Source organism: Dama dama, chromosome 3 (genome assembly GCF_033118175.1).
Source record: "Dama dama isolate Ldn47 chromosome 3, ASM3311817v1, whole genome shotgun sequence".
In the NCBI taxonomy this organism is placed as follows: domain Eukaryota; kingdom Metazoa; phylum Chordata; class Mammalia; order Artiodactyla; family Cervidae; genus Dama; species Dama dama.
Genome location: NC_083683.1, coordinates 19,380,576 through 19,406,767, shown reverse-complemented (window position 1 = coordinate 19,406,767; position 26,192 = coordinate 19,380,576). Strand labels below are relative to the sequence as shown.

General features: G+C 40.9%; 1 protein-coding gene across 1 annotated transcript in view; it reads right to left on the bottom strand.

The window, feature by feature from the left end:
* Positions 1–3,548: 3,548 nt before the first annotated feature.
* Positions 3,549–26,192, bottom strand: part of LGR5 (leucine rich repeat containing G protein-coupled receptor 5) — a 126,166-nt gene continuing 103,522 nt past the window's right edge. The window contains exons 9-18 of the mRNA XM_061121889.1: positions 23,781–23,852; positions 23,565–23,633; positions 23,352–23,423; positions 19,929–19,994; positions 18,683–18,754; positions 11,637–11,708; positions 10,533–10,658; positions 9,367–9,512; positions 7,355–7,438; positions 3,549–6,151 (exon numbers count right to left, since the gene is read on the bottom strand). Of these exons, the coding sequence (XP_060977872.1) occupies positions 5,064–6,151; positions 7,355–7,438; positions 9,367–9,512; positions 10,533–10,658; positions 11,637–11,708; positions 18,683–18,754; positions 19,929–19,994; positions 23,352–23,423; positions 23,565–23,633; positions 23,781–23,852 (1,867 nt within the window). The 3' untranslated portion in view covers positions 3,549–5,063. The remainder of the gene's footprint in view (positions 6,152–7,354; positions 7,439–9,366; positions 9,513–10,532; positions 10,659–11,636; positions 11,709–18,682; positions 18,755–19,928; positions 19,995–23,351; positions 23,424–23,564; positions 23,634–23,780; positions 23,853–26,192) is intronic.

Sequence of the window (26,192 nt, the reverse complement as noted above, 5' to 3'; positions counted from 1 at the left end):
TGATATTAGCATAGAAATAGACACGTAGATAAAATGAACAGAGAGCCCAGAAATAAAACCATGCATATATAAATAGCTAATTTATGATAAAGGAGCCAAGAATAAACAGTGGGGAAAGAGCCATCTCTTCAGTAAGTGGTGCTGGGACATCCACGTGCAAATGTTTGGCAGAAACCAACACAATACTGTAAAGCAATTATCCTTCAATTAAAAATAACTTTAGAAAAAAGAAACTAGACTATCTTACACTATTACACAAAAATTAACTCAAAGTGGATTAAACACTTGAATATATGACCTGAAATCATAAAATTCCTAGAGGAAAACACAGGTGGTGAACTCCTTGACATCAATCTTGGCGATGAGCTTTTGGGCCTGACTCCAAAAGCAAAGGCAATAAAAGCAAAAATAAACAGTTGGGATGATAGCTAAGATGGTTCTGGACAGCAAAGGAAATTATCAACAAAATGAAAAGGCAAGCTACTGAATGGGAGAAAATATTTGCAAATTACTTACCCGCTAAGGTGTTAATATCCCAAACATACTACTAATAGCAAAACAACAACAACAACAAATAGCCCCAAGAAATCTGATTTTTAAAAATGGGCAGAGGATCTGAATAGACAGTGTACAAAGAAGGCATACAGATGGCCAACAGGCACATAAAAATATGCTCAACACCATCAGTCATCAGAGAGATACAAATTAAAACCACAATAAGAAATCACCTCACAACCTTTAAAAACAAACTATTTATTTATTTGGCTGTGCCGGTTCTTAGTTGTGGCACGTGGGAGCTTTTGTTGTGGCGTGTAAGATCTAGTTCCCCGACCAGGGGTCGGACGGGGTCCCTGCTTTGGGAGCTCAGAGTCTAAGCCACTGGACCGCCAAGTAAGTCCCTCACCTCATATCTTTACAACAAACAAGAAATAAATGTTCGTGAGGATGTGGACAAAAGGGAACCCTTAGGTGCTGGTAATGTATCTACATAGTTAAACTGTAAAATAAGATTTCCAAACACTGAAGAGCAAGAATGGGGCTTGTATCGTCACAAGGAGCCCCTTTATTTACCTAGGACTTACTCTCTTGTTGGCCAGTGGGCCCCTGAGCTAAATGTGATGAAACAACAACAAAAAGACATTGTATTTTTTCAGATGTTAGAGATTTTCCAGTTCTAAAGAACAAGGTGTAACTAATTTTATTACCTTTTACTACCTGACCTTTTCTCCTTTGGCCAAAACAAAAAGATGTTTCCTATTTTATGTAAGAATCATTTTCTCCAGTAACAGCTGTGAGAAAAAATTATGTGCAATGACAGACACCTAATATATTAAAATGTCATTCAAAACAGTTTGTAAGAAGTGCTATAAGAATAGAGGAACTGAATAAGCTTTATTGACATATGTGATTGAACACTAATGCAAAAATAACTTCTCTCTAAGATCTTAATTTTTTTATTTTTTTGGCTGCACTGCATGTGGTTCCAGACCAGCTATTGAACCCTTATCCCTGGCCGTGGGAAGCACAGTCTTAAATGCTGGTCCCCAGGGAAGTCCCGAGAGCTTAGTTAAAATGTGCCTTTCTGAAGAGACTTTCCTTGAGCTCTGCATCTAGAGTAACTTGCCGTTCTAGTCATGCTGTTTAGCTTCATTCCTTTCATTCGTATTCCTGTCATATATTTCCTTGTTTATACTTGCTTATTTTCTATCTCTCCTCCACTGAAATACAAACTCTAGACCATGTTTTATTACCTCTGTGCCTAGAACACTGCACATAGTAAGCACATGATACTTGTTGAATGAATGAATCCGTTTTGAAAACATAAAAATGTCAACCATTTACTCTAGGCGAGCCCACCAATTTGTGTTCTTTTGTCTTTATTGTTATTCAGTTTGCCAACAGTTTGTTATATCTTTCCTCCTCACTGTAGCGTTAGTTGATCAGTCATGTCCAACTCTTTTGCAGCCCCATGGACTGTAGCCTGCCAGACTCCTCTGTCCATGGAATTCTCCAGGAAGAATACTGGAGTGGGTTGCCATTCCCTTCTCCAGGGGATCTTACTGACCAAGGGACCAAACCCGCATCTCCTGTATTGTACGCAGCTTCTTTAATGTCTGAACCGCCAGGGAAGTAGACTTATTTATTTGTGGATGTGATTCCGGTCATTCTGATTTAATGGATTATAGTGGAGAGGATTTTTCAGACACTTAACAGAGTCATGTTCGGTGTGAGGTGTATTATAACTAGGTTTTGCTAATAAAGTAATAGAGCTTGTGGATTTTTGAAGATATAACTCAGAGTAGGGGGTTTTCCCCCTTTAAAAAAAAACCACACCACTGACTTGTGTTTTCTGAGTGAAAGAGAAAAGGGGTGGACTGCCAGGATGCTTTTAACCCCGGGCCCCCAAAGGCAAGTATGTTGAGAAGATAGACTGTGATCCATTGCTCTAGACTTTTGTATCTGCTGCCTGGACCAGGAGGAGTGAGATTATGTTATGGCCCTTGCTTCGATTGGGCTTCCCTGGTGGCTCAGATGGTAAAGAATCTGCATGCAATACAGGAGACTCTGGTTCCATCCCTGGGCTGGGAAGATCCCCTGGAGAAAGGAATGGCAACTGACCCCAGTCTTCTTGCCTGGAGAACTGCATGGACAGAGGAACCTGGCAGGCTGCAGTCCATGGAGTCGCAAAGAGTCGAACGTGACTGAGAACTAGCACTGCTACACCACTCGTCTCGGTTGAAGAGAAATTAAGTGTAGACCACAAGGTTAGGGGGTTAGGTTGAAGCATCCATCACCCGTGTCTGACAGATGGGTGGGAAACTCAGTGCCAGGTACGCTGGAGGTGCTCAGTCAATATGGGCTCATTGTCTTTTTTTAAACACTTTCGCACATAATTTATTGATATGGACTCATCTTAGCAATGCTGCTGAGGCTCCAGCTACTTGATGGTTTCATTTGGCAACTTGTACAAGCACGGCAGGATTTATCATTGAAGCTGGGAGGGTCTGGCACTAGGCGTTTAGAAAAATAATTTCATTTCTTATGTTTTGGGGGATAGGAACAAAAGGGGAATAGTGTATTTCTTTGTGCCCTGAGAACGACATGTTTTCTTTTGGCCTTGACATGGTCATAAAATATGTTTTCTTTAAAGGAAGAATTTATAGAAAAGCCATGTTCATGTTGAATGATTTTAGGATTGATTTGTTTTTTTATACATTTCTTTCTCATTGTGTTTTTGTTTTTACATTGCAAAAGAAGTAGATTTTGGCTATAAAGTCCAAACTATCACTGGGGACAGTGAAATTCACCAAGTCATTTGTCATGACAAAATAGCTTATGAGTCATAGTTAAAGCAATCTAGGAGTTGGTAAAGATATTTTTACTTGTTCTTGTGAAAGATTTACTTCTTAAAACAAGTCCAAAATACTTAAAATACTCAGACAGCAAATGTACTCTTACACATCAAAAGTCAAAAACATTTAGGAGATCATGTATTTAGGAGTCCATGTATGGACTCAATAAAACACTTGAAAATATTTTGTTTTATAGTCACACATTTTATTACAAATTTATTTTGCACCCAGTAGAAAAGCAAGTTTGAAATCTATTTACAAGAACTATATACATTTACATATATTACATACAGTTAATGAATTTAAAGAAAAATGGGCAGAGAAACATAATATATATGAAAGACTATGCCACTGTACATGGTTTATTATCATGGTTCTTAGTGTTACTGAATCTTTATTGTAGTAATAAATACAGTTCTATATTTACACATCTTATAAAACATCTCATAAATGTATTTTTTTTCAATTCCAAGTTAAAACATCTGATCAAAATAAACATGCTTATATAAAAATAAATCTACCTAATAGTCTTTTGGTTTGGATTTATTGACGCTAATGTAGTATAACAGAAGTTGTGAATTAATCCTTTGACCTTTAGTATTTAATAATTTTGCCTCTTATAATACCTAACACATATTAAACATGGAATAAGCAGAGAAGTCATGTTCTTGACATCAAGTGGGTTGACCCAAAGACAACATAGCTAAAACCAAGCTAAATAAACAGGAGAATATGTTACCAAGTTTCTGGTGAGTCAAAACTGGTTTTAGACCCTGTTGCCAAAGCTACTAGAGATACGCTACATCAGTGGATTTAATTTATGTTGTGTCTGCATTTGATTATTACCTTATGATACACATCAGTTTGAATCAAGTGATAAAACCTCCCGTGAAAAATATGCACTCAACCAAGATAAAAAAAATCCCAGGTTGCTTTCCATCTTTTCTAAATATATTCATTGCCAGCAATGGACTTTTCTTCTCATCTCTGGGCACCAAAGAGTTAAAATGAATTAAAGAAATCAAACCTTGTTTGTACCTGATTGCTTTCATGGTAATTTAAGAATTTAAGTTCATTTTTCTTTCAAAATATTTGTAAGCAATTTTATTCCACTGAGGGTAGAATCATCTAGAGCTGATTCATAAAATCTAGCATCTCTAAAAATGATGTGAACATGAATGAATGAGTAGCACCTTATGTTATCCATTCATGCTGGGGATTGGTGACCTGGAAGGATCCTTTCTGGGAAAAGGGAAGCAGTACTAAAACATCTCCATGTGGTCATTAAGATGAAATCCTATTGGTCACAACCATTACTTAGTAATGTAGGCTATTTAAAATTCTTATTCTCCTGATATCTCCAAGCATATTGTAAGGGATTTTCTGGTTTAAAACCTCTTTTGTAAGTAAGTTGAAAAAGAATTCAATTGAAATCATGGAGAATTTTTTGGACATTTCAATCTGCTTTTTAAATATATATGTATTTTAGGCTTACCAGAAAAGTATGACTATCTACCATAGGTGAAAAAATTATATAAGCAGCATTTATACTCTTTTTTCACTCTCTAGTATCAACAATTATCAGCTTTTTGACACAGAGATTTTTTAAAACATCGAATTTCAACTCAGTTCTTTTTGATTCCTGCTCTGATGTACTCAACCTCATATTTTGGGGTTTTCAATTTTTGACAACTTTTCTTCTCATATTAATTAGAGACATGGGACAAATGCCACAGATGAAAGATGACAGCTTTCGGTCACCGGATAAGCTGGTGGTGATCCAGAAGCGGAAGGCAGGTCGTAGGCTATGCTGGCACTGGTGAAGGTCACCAAGGCTTGGGTTGAGTCACAGGACCGTTTCTCCACATCGTCAGAGTTAATAGACATCAGGCTTGTGTGTTTCGATCTTGTCCAGACGTGGGTTTGCTTTCCCAGGCTCCCCAGATCCTCCTTAAAATGGGGATTGAAGAGGATGTAGAGAAGGGGATTGAGGCAGGCAGGAAGGGGGACGATGACCAGGAGGATAAACTTAATGACTTCCGGGCTGACGAAGGTGAGGTTCAGCAGAGAGGAGAAGGACAGGAAGGCCACGGGACAGTGCAGGATGCAGTTGGTGAAGAGCAGCAGGGCCACGTGCTTCACCATGGAGCAGTCCCACATGCCCTCCAGGTCTCCCTTTTCCAAGTGACAGTAGAGCCTGGTGTAGGCGACGGTCATCACGAGGAAGCAGAGCGAATTCAGCAAGACGAGGGCCACCATGTAGCCGGTAGCCCGCGGCTCCCCGAAGGGCAGCGGCAGGCAGAGCGGGGAGGCGCTGTACGCGCTGCCCCCCAGCAGGGGCACGGCGGCCACGGTCCCCGCCAGCAGCGCGCAGAGCGCGAGGGTCGCTCTCAGGCTGGGGAAGGGAGCTTGCCTTTCGAATTTCGCTGAGCATTTCACCGACCACCCACGCTCCAGGGCTGCCAGGGTGAGCAGGAAAACTGAAGATTCCGAAGCAAAAATGAACAAAAAGCCGACGACCTGGCAGCCGACCGCCTGCTCCCACCAGGCACCGTGTTGCGCAAAGCTGCCGAACGTGAAGGCGTCCACGCCAGCCAGCACTGCACTGGACACCCCCATGAGCATGTTGACCGCGGCTATTAACCCGATTAACAGTTTTATGGAGGATATGTACACTGCGGCCCTGAACACTGTGGAGGTCACCAAGGCGTTACACGTCAGTGCCAAAACCGCTATGGTCCACACTCCAATTCGGATCAGCCAGCTACCGAACAGGTATTCGCAGAGTTTGAAAGGGCCTAGAAGTCCAAAGAAGAAAAAGATGGGTGTCAAATGAGGGTTCACAACTTTTGCCACATTCCCCTTTTTGTTTCTCTTATTGGGACACCAAGAGATAAAGGCCAGTAACAGTCTTGGGAACACACTGTTCTCTTGTGGCACACTCCACTTTATTAAGTGAAAAAAAAAAAAGTGAAAGTATTAGTGGCTGAGTTGAGTCTGACCCCATGGACTGTAGCCGACCAGGCTCCTCTGTCCGCGGAATTCTTCAGGCAAGAATACTGGAGTGGGTAAGCCATTCCCTTCCAGGGGATCTTTCCGACCCAGGGATCGAACCAGGGTCTCCTGCATTGCAGGCAGATACTTTACCTTCTGAGCCACCAGGGAAGCCCCTTCATTAAACCACTATTTAAGGATGAGTATACCAGATGCCCAGGTTTTCAAGCTATGTCTAGAGAAATGGAGCCAGAGAGTTTTTCCATTACTGGATTCTGGCTCCCCAAATACAGTGGTGTGGGGGCCAGGCAACAAGCCAGATCTCCTGGGCTTTTTATTATTAATATATCTTTCCAGAGTGCTTCAAAAAGGTTCTGTAAACAGGGAAGCAGAATCCTAGGGAAATACTCTGTGATGTCAGAAGAGGAAGTGTGAGTCGTATGCATCTCATGAGAATGTCATCTTAGGTTTAGATTGACATTTGCTGTTTAGGAGCAAGGAAACACCAAACTGTTGAAAGTAAAGTATCAACCCTCCCTCACTGTCTTCCCCCTCCCCCTCACTGGACTATCCTATTTCAGAGAAAGGGACTAACAATGAAGTAATTACCATACATAGATATTTTTACTTATCTCTAAAACTATTATTTGTTTTAACCAAATAGGTTCTCTTTAGAGACAACCTAAGAAATCACTGTCAAAAGTCAGTGATTACATGAAGCAAGACTGTTGCATACCAGTTCTGGCTAAAGTGCTCATATTATTTTAAAAATTACATATACCTCTAACTACATGATTGGTTCTTTAATTTCTATTAATCTGAATCAAAAGTCTCCTATAAAAATCCTGTTTATGATTGGAGACTAACTCCAGGGAATGGACATTTGTATTTTAAATGCCTGAGTGGGGTGGGATATTGATGAGCTGTTAAGATGGCACGGATTTTGCCTTGACGTGCAGCTGAATGGGCGGGTACCACTGCTGAGGCAGCTGTGACGCCTTTCTTACCTGGGGAAGGTGAGCACTGCACCGGATGAAGGGCTTTCAGGTCTTCCTCAAAGTCAAGTAGGAAATCTTCAAGATCACGGTCATCTGCAGGAATGAGAAATTCTGGAATGATTAGTTCTGTCTCTCTTTAGAGGGACCAACTCCCAGGGAGGAGAGTCCTGGATTGCCCTGGAGACATGAAATGTCCCAGAGGAAACTGAAGGGCAAACGTCCCACTTCTCCCCAGGCTTCCTCTCAAGTTGCTGATGTAGTTGCTTTGGGATGTTCCACTCAAGGTACTGTTTGACAACTATCCCGGCAGAACTGGGGACGAGGGATGGTAACCGACCCTGGGTTCCTTGTCATGATGTTGGAGCGCTCTCCTTCTGTTCTTGTTCCCTGCAGCTCATTACGGCCCCAAATCGCTCTGACCTAAATTAGTGAGAGAGCGTGGGTCTCTCCATTCAGTGGAAGAACCACTCTATCCAATGTTCTAGCTTAGATGGCTACAGTGCAGATGTTCTGGACTGTGTTCTCTGAACACAAGAGGGAGAATTAGTAAGTTTCCATCTTTCTGGGGTATTCTGCTAAACAGAGGACAAATCACATAACTGCTTGGTGCTTGGGTCAGCTACCCATGAAACAGGAGTTTTTTTTTAAATCTAACACGCTTTCCCCAAGACACTGACTTAATTGGTCTGGTGTGGGGTTCAGGCATCAGTGTTTTTAAAAAACTTTTGTGTAATTCCAATAGTGGAAAAGACCCTGATGCTGGGAAAGATTAAGGGCAGGAGGAGAAGGGGACGACAGAGGATGAGATGGTTGGATGGCATCACCAACTCGATGGACATGGGTTTGGGTGGACTCCAGGAGTTGGTGATGGACCGGGAGGTCTGGCATGCTGCGATTCATGGGGTTGCAAAGAGTCAGACAAGACTGAGCGACTGAACTGAACTAAACTGATTCTAATAGACAGCCCAGGATTGGGAATCACAGTCTCTGAAAATAAACTCCATGAAGAACCTTCTCTTTCTTGTTCATTGTGTGCCTCTAGGACCTAGAACAGTGCCTGGCACATTTTAGACATTCTAATTGTGTTTTTTTGTTTGTTTGTTTGTTTTTGAGGGGGAGGAGGGGTTGGTGAATAATTATACTAGAAATTAGGGTGAACGTGGCAGGAAAAGCAAAATTGAAAGCAAGAACAAGAGCAAGACACACGCTATAGCCTGAAACAAAAAAGCCAAGGGCTGGAATACCTGCTCCTTAATCGGATACGTGTGCAGGAAGCCAAGTCAATGAAATGTGCAGACAGAACAAAGCATACTTGCTTGGGAATCAACAAATCATTAACACCCAGAGGAAGAAAAGCCAGTCTGTTTAGACTCTGTGCAAACTTGCAAGGTTGGCAAGAAAAGAAAAGCAGCCGGTTGTTACCACAGGTGTGGCCTGAGGTGCATTGTTGTCTATTTAAGTCAGGTCTTACTTCAAGGAAAGCCAAGTGCTTTACAGACATTATCTCATTTCACTTTCCTGACAGATAGCCCTGTGGGGGGTAGGAGGTGAGACTGTTTTAGGATTAATTGGGTAAGAAGTTGGATTCTTAAGCTCTTCTGCTAAAATATGGAGGCACCTAAAATGTCTATACCTTCCACTCTACTCGGGTTTAAGAATAAAAATATTTATCTTCTGGAGTAAAAAGCTCAGCAGCAGGTTTGAAAAAGGTATCCACAGGGATGAGACCCTCTTAAAAGTTTATGAAAGTACTGATAATCAGTGTTAATATTTTACCCCAGAGGACACTGTATGCTAAAAGGGATCTAATGATAAGCATGAAGAATTCACTTACAGAAAAGATGACATTTCAGACTGAGTCCTAAAGGAGTTTTCTCTTTCTCTGAGACTCTTTAAAAAGCAGGACTGATTCTCATCTTGCTGGGGTGACTATACAGAGGCTTGTCTGGAGCTCAGATGATCTGTTTGTGACTTTTCAAGCCCCTTTCTGACAGTTTTGTCAGTGACATAGCTGATCTTACCTTGAACTTGAAATATTCCAGCATCTTTTTTATGAAGGTCTTCTGCACTGCTGTTGTCGCCTTTATTCCACTGATTAGGAATTTTATAGACGTTCTCACACACTCCAAATGCACAGCACTGATATGCATAAGGCATTTCTATAACCCTTTGAAGGAACAAAACCAAACAAAAACACACACTTAAAGAAACAGATTTTCCTAAATATAGTGCTCTTCTTTCACTTAGTACTTCTGCCTGTAGGTTTTAGCCTTAATAAATAAATTATTAACTATGTGCATAAAGATGTTGGTTACAGTGCTATTCATAATAACAATGGAGTTAGAAATTATTGTCATGAAATGTTGAGAGTTACTGAGGTTCAATGGATGTATTATTCTCTCTACATTTGTGCTTGAAAATTTCCATAATAAAAACATTTAAAAAAAAAAAGGATTGCTGGGGAAATTGTAGCACTGTTAAGTAGTATTTATAGTATCATATAGTGTTAAGTGACAAAAATGTGATAGAAGTTTGTATACGTACTGTGGTCTAACAATTAAAAATACATTGGAAACCAAATCTGGAAGGAAATAGCAAAATGTTTTTAGATGTATTTATAGACTTTTTTTTCCTTTCTTTTATTTTCTAAACTCTGTTTTGGGGTTTTAAAATTATATGAAAAGTACTGTGGTTTATATATATATATATATTCCCTTGGTGGCTCAGTGGTAAAGAACATAAAATTTTTAAAGGGACTTCTTTATTGATAATAAGTGTGACAGGTTTTAAAGAGCATTACTTCCTCAAACAAATATTAATTTAATACATTTTATGAGAGCACATACATAAGCAAGATGAATTTTAAAATGTCAACAGGAGTACAATTATGTTATAATGTTATTTAATTACATGTTCTAGTTTCTATCTCATGGATCAGTGGTTTTCAAACTCTTTCTATGAACTCTATGTTCCAGGAGGCATCTTTGAGAAACAAAGGAAATGTAGTCAGGAAGACACATTCTATTCTCCTACTCCAGGGTTTGTCCTAACAATGCCCCAGAGGTGGGGGACATGAAGGCATGAAATGGAATTCAAAAGAGTCCCATAAATTTTGAAAACCACTGTAACACGTCTATTATTTCACATGACCACAAATGTATCTTATTAGCTTTAATGACAAACTCACTTGAGTTCTGGAAAGTTTTCAGATGATATCAAGCTCTGTAAAGCATGATTTCCTGTTAATTTTAAGTGAGTTAAACCATGTAACCCAGTTACAGGAATAGACGACAGGCGGTTGGACGAGAGGTCCCTGCAAAACATCAAACAACAATTGGCTTTTAGTCTGTGTTAGCATAAAACGATTACATTAAAAAAGCAACCTCAAGATTATTAAACTGCTCCATAAAAACCTCTAAGCAGGGTCCTTACTCTTAATGGTAAAAGGAACCATTTTGGTTTTAGCTCCTGAAAACTTTTCTATCTGCAATCAGAACTGCAGAAAGAAAAATGTTTTAATCATATCCAAATTGTAATTTCTACATTCAGCTTGATGTTGCCAGATGCGATGTGCTGCGTGCTAAGTCATGTCCGACACTTTTGTGATGCTATGGACTGTAGCCTGCCAGGCTCCCCTGTCCTGGGATTCTCCAGGCAAGGATATTAGAGTGGGTTGCTGTGACTCAATTTTGCCAGGGGGTGGGGTGGGGGGACATCTAAAATCCAGTGGAAAGTGCTACATCTAATTTGAAAACATGGTTTGGGTTTTATTTTCTTCCTTCTCTCTTTAACTTCTGTCTGACCCATTTCCTTCTTTCTCTTTGAGACAGGGGAGTGGAGAAGAGGAAGAAGCAAGGGGTGGAAAGGGAGGATAAAAATGGACAGGAAGATTTTCTGTTAGTCAGTATGGCAAACTGTGAAATGAAAGCCCTTTAGAAAGGAACTGATGTCTTACTCCATTCCACCTGATAGCTTGCAAAAATGGAAAATCTCCCCTCAATAACCAGAACCAGCTGTCACCCAGATCTTCAATTATAAGGACCCACATGGCCTTGGGGGGCCGGGGGCCAGCTGTCACCCAGATCTTCGATTATAAGGATCCACAAGGCCTTGGGGGGAACAGGGGGCAGGGGTGCTCCTTTCTGGTTTGATCCCACTCTCGCGTGCAGGACACTGAGGACTCAGCATTCTGTGCCCAGGCTTTTCCAGCAAAACCAACATTCATTTTTGATTAATCAGATAATGCCCAATTATCAAAAGACATGCCATAAACAAGTCATGAAATACTCACAGCTTTCTTAGAGATGGCAAGGTGGAAAATGCATTGGGGTGAATAATGGCAATTTTGTTCCAAGCTAAATTCCTATTAAAAAAAAAAAAAAAAAAAAAGGCAAGTGAGAAGATTATATAAAAGAAGACCTTGTGAAGTTTTACCATATATATTCATTCTTCTAACAAAATTTAACTTCCATTCAGGACATGGACAATTAACTTTATCAAATCATCCTCAGATGCAGGTATGGATAGTATAAAATGATTAAAGAGAGAATTGTAAAGCAACCTTGTTTATTAAATCAATCCAGGAAAATCATTCAGGTGGATATTTTAGTTTTTATTCTCTTCTTGCTAAAAAGTTGACTTTAACATGGTTGTAAAATTTTATTAAGGCATTTCTAAGATGAGTAGGGGTCAGGAGAGACTGGAACTTCTGAAGCTCTTCTTCTGACGGGCAAGTAAATTTTAAGTTATAAAATGTCCCCAGACATGTAATGAAACCCAAAAAGAATTTGTGTATATTGTCCATGCATGTCAGACCTTAAGACAAACACAGAGATACTTTCAAAAACATTTCTGGTAAAGAGAATGGACATTTAAATTCTTAACTGGGAAATGAAGAAAAAAAGGGCTAGTATATGTTAGAAGTAAAATTCTTTGATAACAAAGTCTACAATTTATTGAGAAATTCACTGGCCCCTTCACACCTATGTTTAACGACATGTAGGTAATTTACAAGAATAAGAATGTCCACATTTTTAAAAAAGAGCAAGGGACTTAAAATTTGTATTTTTAAAATTCATGACTCAAAAGGGGAGCTAAAGCGTAGACATTTGAGGAAACTGAAAATGACCACTGTCAACTTTTCTCTAATGCAAAGTAATTTATTCATGGTGTTGGGCCCCTAAGTTACCTAGGATAAAGGGTATTCACAGGACATTTACATTCTTGTTTGAAAGTCCCCCCAAAGCTGGGGGAAACTGGAAAGCTTTTTTTTTTTAATTGGAGGATAATTGGTTTACAATATTGTGTTAGCTTCTGCCATACATCAACAGGAATCAGCCACAGGTAAGCATATGTTCCCTTCTTGAACCCTCCTCCCACCTCCCACCTCCCATCCGACCGCACACCTCTAGGGTGTCAGAGAGCCCTGCTTTACACTCCCTACATCATACAGTAAATCCCCACTGGCTACCTATTTTTACATATGGTAATGTATATGTTTCAATGTTACTCTTTCAAATTGTCCCCCATCTCCTTCCCCCACTGTGTCCATAGGTCTGTTCTCTATGTCTGCATCTCCATTGCTGCCTTGCAGATAGGTACATAAGCCCTGTCTTTTTGGATTCCATATATGTGAATCAATATACAATATTTACTTTTCTTTCTGACTTACTTCACTCTGTATAATAGGCTCTCGGTTCATCCACCTCATTCAGTCAGTTCAGTCGCTCAGTTGTGTCTGACTCTTTGCAACTCCATGAACCGCAGCATGCCAGGCCTCCCTGTCCATCACCAACTCTCGGAGATTGCTCAAACTGATGCCCATCGAGTCGGTGATGCCATCCAACCATCTCATCCTCTGTCATCCCCTTCTTCTCCCAGTTCAACCTTTCCCAGCATCAGGGTCTTTTCTAATGAGTCACCTCTTTGTATCAGGTGGCTAAAGTATCAGAGTTTCAGCTTCAGTATCAGTCCTTCCAAGGAATATTGACTGATCTCCTTTAGGATGGACAGGTTGGATCTCCTTGCAGTCCAAGAGACTCTCAAGAGTCTTCTCCAACACCACAGTTCAAAAGCATCAATTCTTCAGTGCTCAGCTTTCTTTACAGTCCAACTCTCACATCCATACATGACCACTGGAAAAACTATAGGTTTGACCAGACAGACTTTTGTTGGCAAAGTAATGTCTCTCCTTTTTAATATGCTGTCTAGGTTGGTCATAGCTTTTCTTCCAAGTAGCAAGTATCTTTTAATTTCATGGCTGCAGTCACCATCTGCAGTCATTTTGGAGCCCCCCAAAATAAAGTCTGTCACTGTTTCCATTGTTTCCCCATCTATTTGCCATGAAGTGATGGGACCAGATGCTGTTATCTTAGTTTTTGAATGCTGAGTTTCAAGTCAACTTTTTCACTGTCCTCTCTCAGTTTCATCTCTTTGGTTTCAGCTCTTTAGTTCTTCTTTGCTTTCTACCATAAGGGTGGTGTCATCTGCATATCTGAGGTTATTGATATTTCTCCCGGCAATCTTGACTCCAGCTTGTGCTTCTTCCAGCCCAGCGTTTCCCATGATGTACCCTGCATATAAGTTAAATAAGCAGGGTAACAATATACAGCCTTGACGTACTCCTTTTCCTGTTTGGAACCAGTCTGTTGTTCCATGTCCAGTTCTAACTGTTGCTTCTTGACCTGCATACAGATTTCTCAGGAGGCAGGTCAGGTGGTCGGGTATTCCCATCTCAGAATTTTCCACAGTTTGCTGTGATTCACACAGTCAAAGGCTTTGGCATAGTCAATGAAGCAGAAGTAGATGTTTTTCTGGAACTCTCTTGCTTTTTCAATGATCCAACGGATGTTGACAATTTGATCTCTGGTTCCTCTGCCTTTTCTAAGTCCAGCTTGAACATCTGAAAGTTCATGGTTTACGTACTGAAGAATGGCTTGGAGAACTTTGAGCATTACTTTGCTAGTGTGTGAGATGAGTGCAATTGTGCAGTAGTTTGAACATTCTTTGGCATTGTCTTTTTTTGGGATTGGAATGAAAACTAACCTTTTCCTGTCCTGTGGCCACTGCTGAGTTTTCCGAACTTTCTGGCATATTGAGTGCAGCACTTATGTGCTCAGAGGACAGTAATTCCATTCCTAGTCATAAACCTGTGCATTGTGATCCTCCCAACAGGCCCAGGGGAGCCAGGTCTCCTCTCCTGCCCTGATCTCTCAGGTCGCACCTTCAAGGCTCCCCAAGGTCCTCTGTTGGATTCCTAGTGGCAGTCCCCGGAGGACAGCAATTGGAGGCTTGTAGTCTGCTCCTCGGTTTTGGAATCTTGGCACAGTTGTGCACTTCCTCAACCACGGCGTGCCCTGTCTGTGCCTCAGGTCTCCTGGGTTTTGGAAACACCCTTCCTTCCTCCCTGTCTCTTCAGCCCCCGTCTCCGTCACGCTGCTGCTTTCTACATGCCCGTCCCTTGCATGCCAAACCTGGAGGTGTCCGTCCGCTGGGGCCACCAGGGGATTTGACTGTGAGAACTGCCTCTGAGTCCTGTGGGAGCGCTCACTTATGTGACCCTGAAAGCATACGTGCTTGTTCTAACGATGACGGCGGCAACAGTGACCTGCTGCATGTTTACTGTGTGCCAGGTATGGTCACCAGCTTCTTTACACATAAAATCTCAAACCCTCAGCACAACTCTGTAAGGTAAGTGTTATCATTAGCCCCATTTTATTGGTGAGAAATAAAACACACAGTATTAAGTGACTTGCTCCAAGTCGCAGAGTACTCAGCAGCTGAGATTAAATCTAAGCAAACTGGCTCCAGAGTCCCCAATATTTTGCACAGAACTTGTTTGGAATCCTTAAAGCATTGGGTTGGCCAAAATGTTTGTTCGGGTTTTCTAACAGCTCTTATAAATAATGAGAGAACCATTGCACTAGACCCTGGGGATAAGAAAGTGAAAAGATCCTTGCCACTTTCAGGCCAGGCGTGGTCTAGCTGATGGCAGTGCGCAGAGCTGAGTCCTGTAGCAGAGAACGTGAGAAGCACATCAGAGAGGAGCAGGTTCAAAGACAGGAGATCTTGTTCTTATGGGGGAGACGGGGGCACGCTGAGGGTGGGGAGTAATGGAATGGGTGACAGGACCAGGAGAAACAGTGGCCCATGTGTCAGGTCCTGGGAGCTGATGGGTCAGAGGTGAAGGTATTCCAGGGGTTGGGATCAGGTTCTTAAGGGTGGTGCTGGGAAGCTTGGTCTTGTTATTAAAGACAGTAGGGGAATATGGGAAGACTGTTGAGGCAGGGAAGTGACATGAATCAATTTCTGCTTAAGAAAGATTTTCTTTGGAGAAGGAGATGAATGGGTAGAGACTGATGGTGGACAGGCTGGTTAGGAGGGTGAGGACGGTGACCCAGGAGAGTAAATCCATGGATCTTTGGTGAAGAATATATAAGTTCTACACTCTCAGCAAAGTGTAGAACAATTATACAATACAATTATACAATGCAGTGTTATTAAATATTTCTTTGTTATTTAGTCACAAAGTCTTATCTGACTATTTTTCGATGCCTTGGACTGTAGCCTGCCAGGCTCCTCTGTCCAAGGGATTTTCCAGGGAAGAATACTGGAGTGGGTTGCCATTTCCTTCTCCAATTATTAAAAATATCAACTAAAAAAAAGTTTTTTTTTTTTTAAAAATTAACTTTTGGCTGTTAAATTTAAACAGTTAAAAATTAACTCTGGCTGTTAAAAAATTAACAGCCAGAACTCCATCCTGGTGAATAAGGTGGGTTATAAAAGTAGGTAATGCATTTTTTGGTTTGACATTTATTTTAAAAAGTAAAAGAAACTCATTAGATGATTTTAGACGGAAAGTAAGGAAAGGGCAACACAATTAAATTCAGAGCAAAACGGTTTTCAAGACAAATTCTGGGAGAAAGTGATTCTTAAAGGTGAATTTAACATGTTTTGAGGAATGGTATTATTTTATGGGGGTATGGTCACTTCAGTTCCGTTCAGTTCAGTCACTCAGTCCTGTCCGACTCTTTGTGACCCCATGGACTGCAGCACACCAGGCCTCCCTGTCCATCACCAACTCGCGAAGCTTCCTCAAACTCATGTCCATCGAGTCGGTGATGCCATCAACCATCTCATCCTTCCTTCCCCTTCTCCTCCTGCCTTCAATCTTACCCAGCATCAGGGACTTTTCTAATGAGTCAGTTCTTGGCATGAGGTGGCCAAAGTATTGGAGTTTCAGCTTCCGCATCAGTCCTTCCAAGGAATATTCAGGACTGATTTCCTTTAGGATGGACTGGTTGGATCTCCTTGCAGTCCAAGAGACTCTCAAGAGTCTTCTCCAACACCACAGCTCAAAAGCATCAATTCTTTGGGGCTCCAATTTATAGTCCAACTCTCACATCCATACATGACCACTGGAAATACTATAGGTTTGACTAGACAGACTTTTGTTGGCAAAGTAACGTCTCTCCTTTTTAATATGCTGTCTAGGTTGGTCATAGCTTTTCTTCCAAGGAGCAAGCATCTTTTAATTTCATGCCTGCAATCACTATCTACAGTGATTTTGGAGCCCCCCAAAATAAAGTCTCTCACTGTCTCCATTATTTCCCCATCTATTTGCCATGAAGTGATGGGACCAGATGCCATGATCTTAGTTTTCTGAATGTTGAGTTTTAAGCCAACTTTTTCACTGTCCTCTTTCACTTTCATCAAGAGGCTCTTTAGTTCTTCTTTGCTTTCTGCCATAAGGGTGGTTGCAGATGACTCTGTATATCTGAAGTTATTGATATTTCTTCTGGCAATCTTGATTTCATCTTGTGCTTCATCCAGCCCAGGGTTTCTCATGATGTACTCTGCATATAAGTTAAATAAGCAGGGTGACAATATACAGCCTTGACGTACTCCTTTCCCGATCTGGAACCAGTCTGTTGTTCCATTTCCAGTTCTAACTATTGCTTCTTGACCTGCATACCGATTTCTCAGGAGGCAGGTCAAGTGGTCTGGTATTCCCATCTCTAAGAATTGTCCACAGTTCTTTGTGATCCACACAGTCAAAGGCTTTGGCATAGTCAATAAAGCAGAAGTAGATGTTTTCTGGAACTCTCTTGGTTTTTTGATGATCCAATGGATGTTGGCAATTTAATCTCTGGTTCCTCTGCCTTTTCTAAATCCAGCTTGAACATCTGGAAGTTCACAGTTCTTGTACTGTTGAAGCCTGGCTTGAAGAATTTTGAGCATTACTTTGCTAGTGTGTGAGATGAATGCAATTGTGCAGTAGTTTGAACATTCTTTGGCATTGCCTTTCTTTGGGGTTGGAATGAAAACAGACCTTTTTCAGTCCTGGGGCCACTGCTGAGTTTTCCAAATTTGCTGGCATATTGAGTGCAGCACTTTCACAGCATCATCTTTTAGGATTTGAAAAAAGCTGAACTGAAATTCAATCACCTCCACTAGCTTTGTTTGTAGTGATGGTTCCTAAGGCCCACTTGACTTCACATTCCAGGATGTCTGGTTCTAGGTAAGTGATCACCTACATGGTCTCTTAAATGTTAAGAAAAACTTGAGGAAGGAAAAGGTTTATGTCCTGCAGTTTAAACATTACATACTGCCATCATTCATCAAAATGACATTGAAATCCAGTTTCAGGATGGAAAAGTTTAAACTTTTTTTTTAACTGTCTCACTTACATAAAAAAAATCTATTACTAAGTTTTTTTTTTTTTAAACCTATAGTTAATATGTGATGTTTTCAATCATAGAATAGAATTTAATATTTACAAATCCTAGTCATCTGATCAACAGAAGCATTTTCGAGGACAGTGTGCTCAAACCTTTGTGTACTTGCTAAAATGTCGATTCCCAGGCCCCACTCCTGAGGGTCTAACTCAGGAGGCAGGTGAGAACCTGGACTCTGAATTTGTTTACAGTCACCTCCAGGTGATTCTTATGCGCTCAGAGAGACTTGCACTGAAAAACTGACCAGGAAAGAAAAACAGGCAGGAAGAACTGTGTGGTCACCCTGTTTTTGCATGCCAAACAATCTCTGCCAATTCCTGGATGAGAAAGAAGCACATTTTGCAGGCTATTTAATAGCTTGGCCTCCTTCCTCTTTATCTAAGTCGCATGTCTGCTGACCGGCAAAGAGCAGACTGCAAATTTACTACTTTTGAACTTGTTCCTGGAAATGGTCATGAGCAAATTATTTGCCTTCTTATGGCAGATACACATACAAAGACCCAACAGTACATGCATACATTGAAAAGAAACTGTTAGAGGAAGACCCAAAAGAGATAAAAACTGCTCTATGATGGGGAAAGTATTGGGAGGCGGTACTCACAGAGATCGGAGGCTGAACAACTGCTGGAAAGTGTCAGCTTGAATTTCATAGATTTCATTATGCTGCAGGTCTCTGAAATGACAGGTTCCAGAGATTGACTTCAGAGTCATCAGTTTCAAAAAGTCTTCAGAGAAATTTTACAAGGGATTACCTTCTCTCAATCAAGGAGCACATGAACTATGACTGCCAAGTGACCACTGGAAAAAATTTCTTTTTGTTTTAAAAAGAACATGACAATTTATACACTTAAATAAGTACTGCCTCTCTTTCAAACAAATACTTATTATTCCTTTGGGTGAGCATGCTCAGTTACTTCAGTCATGTCTGACTCTGTGAGACCCCATGGACTGTAGCCCACCAGGCTCCTCTGTCCATGGAATTCTCCAGGCAAGAATACTAGAGTGGCTTGCCATGTCCTCCTCCAGGGAATCTTGCAGGCCCAGGGATCAAACCCCGAGTGTCCTGTATTACAGGTGGACTGCTGCTGAGCCTAGAGCTACATTCCAAATGCAGCATCATTCCAACACTTTGAGGATGCCTCTCCAGGTTCTGCCTTCTGAGCCTTTCTTATATTCTTTGAGGGTCTTCAGGAGTGTCAAATGTTTATCTTCCAAAGATGGATTTTCCCTCTCCCTTAATTGCCCAAAGGCATTCAGAGAAAAATTAAGTGGCAAAGGATAGATGGTTAATATTCTTTTGATCAAAACCAAAGTATGACTCAAAAAGGCAGATGTCTAATGCAGGAGGCAATTTTAAGAGAGGAATTCTAAAATATTTTATGCAGAAGTAGCATCAGTAGCACCTGAAATAAGACAAATATGGAATCTCCTCTGAAGGTGGTTATCGTGAAGCAAACATACTAATAAACTCAAGTTCCCCAGTTTTCAAAATTAATGACATACATATGAGTTTCACTTGTGTTCAGGAAAAAAAAGATATTGATGCCACTCATTGAAGGTATAAGTTTAGAAAAAAATGCAGAGCTTAAACAAACCCAGTTCATTACTATACCAGTATGGGGAGAAGAAACTATAATAAATGCTTTACTTATAGTGTAATGTATGGTAAAATAATATTATCTATGTTTCCCAACTTTACAGCCATCATATGCAGTCATGTGTGTAAGAAGGGCAAGCTTCACATGCCTCCCCAGTGAACCACAGGGTAAGCAAACCAATGACCCCTGGAAATGTGAGTTTTGGCTCTTGGGTTTCACTTGGTGACTTAGAGACTCTTACAGACATACATTTTCTGAAGCTTTTGGCAGACTGAAAAACTGGGTAAATCTTCTAGCAGGTTGTAAGAAAGGTCTCTGAAAAACAGAAGGTACAAAAGGGAAAAATCTGTTACATATTAGTCGTCAGGAAATATGCTTTTCTCTCCCTTTCCCTTCATGATGATCCAGCTCCCAAAGGCAGACTCTGAATGTTTCCCCAGCCCTGACATGGAGCAGGTAGTCATAGGCATTATTGGATTAAGCTGTAGATTCAGATGTCAACTGAAATGTAACTGTTATACTTCTTTAATTGATTTAAATAATTTATCTAATGAATTTATTTATATTTTGTTAGTGATGATCTACAACGTTCTAGCTATTATCTTACAGAAACGAGTACAAATTAAGTTAAATAATTGTGCCTCTGTTTCTAAGAGCTGCTATATCTCTACAGCTAAGAGAGTCACTGTTGGTTCTTTTCTAATCAACGGAAAAAAAAAAAATCCCATCAACAATTCAAAACACAGCACTAACTTTGAAATCAATCATTACAAGGGGGGAAAAAATCTAAGAAAGTCTTCAGCCAAAACTCAACAAATTACAGAATAACAAGAACATCTGGACATATTTATAGTATAATATAGCTAATCTAAAACAAGCCATGGTAATTTTCAGAAAGCTTAAAAAAAGAAAGCTAGTAGATAAAGTAACAGATAGATATTAAAGAAATCTTGTCTCATGTTTTAAAAGTTATCTGCTAATCAGCTAATTTATTTTCATGCCTGATTCTAAATCTTAAAACCAAATCACCCTATACAACTTAAAAAAATCCATACTGTTTTCTGAGTGTATTTTAAATTATTTTATTTTTGTAATTGATTACTTTATCTTATATTTATTGAATACATGGAATTTAAATAGAAGTACAGTTCAACTTACTACACATGAATAATTCAGATAAAGCTGTGTGGAAACACAAATTTGTAGTTTACACTAGAGATTTAAAAGACCAAACCAAACTGGTGAAAAAAATACTCTGCATCTGTACACAAATAACACTTGATTAACAATATCGTGTGTATTTTTGAAAAGCAGTGAATGCGATAAAGTGGTCACACATCAAAGCTGACAATAATTTGGTTTGCTCATCTCCACAGACTGCAAGCGGACCAATCCTTTCTGTGTAACTCTCAGGAGAGGCACATGAAGACTTCTTCTACATAAAGACGCAGTGCTACCTCCTGCCTACCTTCTACCTAATGATTTTCATGGCTAACACTGATCAAGCACTTCTTATATATAGACACCATGTTTGCAGCTTGACCTGAATTATTTTGTTTAATCCTAGTGGTCACCTTATGAGGGAAACATTGTGTTGATCCCCACACAAAGAAAAATGACTAAGATCACCAGCTAGTCAGTGGGGACAGCCATGCATAGCCAAGTCATTCCCATGGAAGAGAAGTCACTTGGAGGCAAAATCACTCATGTGCAGTGATGCTGCCTCATTTAGCAGGTACTCAGCCACAGGAAGGGAGCACTCAGACCTCTCCTTCCAGAACATACAGCAGACCGGAGTACGGGTCAGGACCTGTGGTTGTGCTCTCAACTTTAATTCTACTTGGTTGATGTGCTGAACGCAGCATTAGTGCCTTTTTCAATTCTCTCCTTAAATGAGAAGACATGGGTTGTTATAAAGAACAAATTAATACTATAGATTGACATATTTTGAAAATAGTAAGATAGGGACTTCCTTGGTTGTTCAGTGGTTAAGACTCCACACTTCCAATAAAGTGAGCTTGAGTTCTATCCTTGGCCAGGAAATCCCACATGCCACATGGCCAAAAAAAGAAAAAATGAAAAGAGCAAACAAACAAAAAAACCTCCAACCCAAAAAACAAGAAAGAAAACAGCAAGATACTGCCATTCACACAACTGCATTCCCTCAGGCCTTTCACGGTTTCCGCTACAGGACAGAATAATGTTGGAAAGGAAGTGAGAAAGATGACGGAAGTGCCGACACCTGGGCCAGCGGACCGTGCGCCAGGCGCTGGGGTGAGCGTTTGCCTTGCAGTGACTTACTGAATCCTCACGATGATCCCCTGAAGGAAGTAGCTACCCCCCTCTTTTATAGATTGGGAAATGGAGCCCTGGAAGGAATAAATAACTCGCTCAAGATACTGTGATCGCAGACAGAGAGGCCAGATTTGAGCCAGACAAAACAGACCCCAGAGCCTTTGTTCTTAACAGCTCGCCAGTCAGCCTCAGTGTAGGCCGCGGTAGACTCGGGCGCTTTACCATTCTGTGTGACATTGTGGAGACAGATGCAATTTAAATACTGCCTCCCTACTTATCAGTTTTACTGGGTGAAATCCTGGTCCTGTTACTCAGCCAGCTTCCCCAAAACTGAGCATGTGTCTAGCCTGCCTCAGGTATGGCGGGCAGAATTCCAAGATGGCTGCTGAGATGTCCACCTCCTAGTGTCTAGACGCTTTCTCCCAGTTATGCACGCCCTGAAGAATGTTCCCATTCTGCCACTTAACATTGTAGAGCTGGACAAAGCTTGTGCTGGAATCACAGCGGCCACACAAGTCTCCTTTGTGAGAACAGAGCCCTGCAAGGGACCCAGGTGCTTTCATGACATCCCCGCCGTGCTGGAGGAGGTGATAATAGGGCACGGCAGGAGGAGGCTGAAAAATGGAAGGTCAAAACCAGCCTCTCCCAGCTCCTATAAACTACTTTTTGTAAAATGTGGGGAGGGCAGAGAACAAAAGTCCCAAGGCAACAGAAATAACACAACGCAAGTTGTTCACCCGTTAGATGAAACATTGTGTGGGCCTGATAATTTTATTTTGGCATCCGTATTGGGTTTCTGATTATGATTTTTTTTTTTTTTCCTGCTTTGCAGAGGATTTAGAGGGAGGTGGGAATGAAGTTACATTGGCTTGTTCATATCCATTTTCTGAAAGGAAACATGTGCCAGTTGAAACGCTAATGGGAGACTATTTGGGAACAAGGGGCCCACTGCCATTATTGCCGTTGTTGTTCTTGTTTAGTTGCTAAGTCGTATCTGACTCTTTGTGACCCCATGGACTGTAGCCCGCCAGACTCCTCTGTGCATGGGATTTCCCAGGCAAGAATACTGGAGAGGGTAGCCATTTTCTTCTCCAGGGGCTCTTCCTGACATGGGGATCGAACCTGCGTCTCCTGCATTGGTTTTTTTGTTTGTTTGTTTGTTTTGTTTTTTAACCACTGAGCCACCTGGAACACTCCACTGCCATTATTACTAGGGTCATATCCAAGAGCCACTTCCCTGGACCAAGGCAGGCAAACGATGCCTGACCTCCTGAAGACCTGCAAGGAAAGAACTTTCTCCTCCTTTAAAGGATTATTGAAATAACGCCTGTCATTTCAGCCCTGTTTACATAACATTATTGCCTTACTGATACGCACAGCACTTGGAGATTAGGTAACTGATCACAGACAGTTTGAGGAAGAGATGAGATCTGTGCTCCAGTTAAAGTCCTGTTGAAACATAAACCAGACATCATTCTTGTATTCAGACATCATACAGGGACATATTTTGATTCATTGATGCTAAGACTGGTCAGGCCTGAAGGGCAGTGCAGATTTTGGGCAAAGTCAAGAGCCTACTCAAGTACTTACAGACTCTCCAGGCTCGCAGTTCCAGTTAAATCAGGAAATTCAGTTATTTGTGAGGCACCATTCAAAGTCCTAGAAGGAGGAGTACATGAGTATTACTGGGAGAAAATTCTAGGAAGGGGTCTTTTTATGGCCATTTCAAAACACTTGAAATGTTCATTTCGTCTTCACAGCAACTTTGCAAAGGGAAAATACTCGGTAAGAGAAATAAACACTTACAGTGTTCTTAGTTCAGGTAAATGTTGAAAAGCAGATCTCCCAACAAGCTGGATGGGGTTGTCATAGAAATGTCTGAAAAAATCCAAACACCAATGTCTCATTATAAACCTTGAATGACAAACGAATATTCCTTCCACATTGCAACAAATAAAATTACATTATTTATGTAATTTTGATTATTTGACTTCAGGTAAACTTCAAAACTATTTCACTCACATTATGAAGCTTTTGGTAGGAAATCATACTATTGAAAATTTCTGGCAAGGCAGATATGAATGTTAGCTACTATGGAGCAAAGCAAGTGAACTGGCTATTGTTTAGTCACTAAGTCGTGTCTGACTCTTGCCACCCCATGGACTACAGCCCACCAGTCACCACTGTCATGGGATTCTCTAGGCAAGAATATGGAGTGGGTTGCCATGCCTTCCTCCAGGGGGATCTTCCTGATCCACGGAATGAACCCAGGTCTCCTGCACTGCAGGTGAAATCCTCACCACGAGCCACTTGGGAAGCCCGAACTGACTGTAATTACACTTAAGACTCTTCCTCTACGTCCAATATCTAGAATATCCGTTGAGTGGCAAAATGTTATCCAAGGTGCTGGCAGTTATATCATTAGCTAAAGAAAGATGAAATTCTCTATATTTACACGAGGGTCAGTAGCCTCTGGTCAAATCTTACAACATACACAAAGGGTCTTCAAATATATTTGAGAGGAAATTTGCTACTCTGGGTTTATAACATTCGATTTTGAAAATTTAATTATTGCTCTAAAAGGTAACATATTATTAGAACTGGAAAAATATTTTGCTTTATGGATGTTATCAATGTAGTGATATTTGAATTGCCTGGTGATTGTAGGGTAATTGAAGAGAACTTGGGGGGATGGTCAGGAGGGTTGGCTTGAGCCATGCGGAAAGCTGAGAATATCAGCAAAAGGAGTAGGTGACTAAGTTAAATAGACATCCCTGACTGTGTTTCATAGCAAGAGAATGACAACTCGGATGCTGTGCTTCCAGGGGGATCACTCTGCTAGTGGTAGAAGCAGGCAGGTGAGTCTTAGACTGGTCAAAATCTAGAGGATTTAGAGGGGGGAAATGAAGTGGCAGAGGGGATGGAAAGAAGTTATGGATAGGATGGGCTCTACAGAGGTAGAAATTAGCCTGGGTAGCCAATGCGACAAGAAAAACAAAGAAATTGAGTCAGGGTGGGGAGTGTGGGCGGGAGTGGCATTGGCAAGGGCTAGAAATAGAGGCAGAAGCAAGTGTTTCCTGGAGAAAACATTCAGGGCTGTCCTGTAGTGGATAGGAGCGCTAATCAATATTGGGGACTGTTAGCCCTCTTCATGGGCCATTACCATATCAAAAGAGTGATTAAGAAAACCAGTCCTGTGGCTTCAAGGAAAAAAAGGGGCAAAGAAAGGCAATACAATCTGCCAACTTCTAGTATGTAAATACTCTCTAATGAGAACTAATGTTTATTGGCAATAAACTTTAACCCCCTTAGTTTGCCAACAGACTGTCAGAACATTTCAGAAATGATGAATGGTATGTTTTTTTCTCAGTTGTCAGGGCTAATTGGGATTCCAGCTCATTTGTGACAAATGCTACCCAGTTCCAGAAAGCCTCTCCATCAAGTTGGCACAGGACAACCGATATCTGCCAAGAAGTGCCCCTGAAGTCCTGTTCAGAAGTTATCCTTACTCCCCCTCCTCCGTATTTCAGACTTCTCCCCCATGACTTCAGGCCAATACTGTGCCCCAATCCTGCCAGCTGTCTTTTAATTAAGAGCCAGACTAATACTTACGTATTTTCCCCTTCCTATATATACCTACACATGATTAATTTTTTGTTTGTGCTAAATATGAAACACAAAATTAATCATAGTTTGAAGCTGTAACTCTATCTTATGCCATTACGGCATATAAATCATCACACACACATTTCTAGAACATAGGCACCTTTCTAGAATTACACCCTAGTTTGTATAAAAGTAACTCAGTGTTTGGACTTAAACATGAATGCGTATAGAGACTTAGTATAAAAGAGTAGTTCCCTCATCTCCCCCTCCTTCTTGCAGTAAAGGCCCTCTATTGTATGTAATCCTATATATATATATTTATATTTTAGCTTATTGAGGTATAATTGACACACCCATGCATGTATTATTGTGCATGCTCAGTTGTGTTTTACTCTTTGCGACCCCATGGACTGTAGCCCACCAGGCTCTTCTGTCCACGGGATTTTTTGGGCAAGAATGCTGGAGTGGGTTGCCATTTCCTTTTCCAGGGGATGTCCCCGACCCAGAGATCGAACCCAAGTCTCCTGCATCTCCTGCACTGGCTGGTGGATTTTTTTTTTTTTTTTTTTACCTCTGAGCCACCTGAGAAGCCCTAACTGAAACATAAAATTG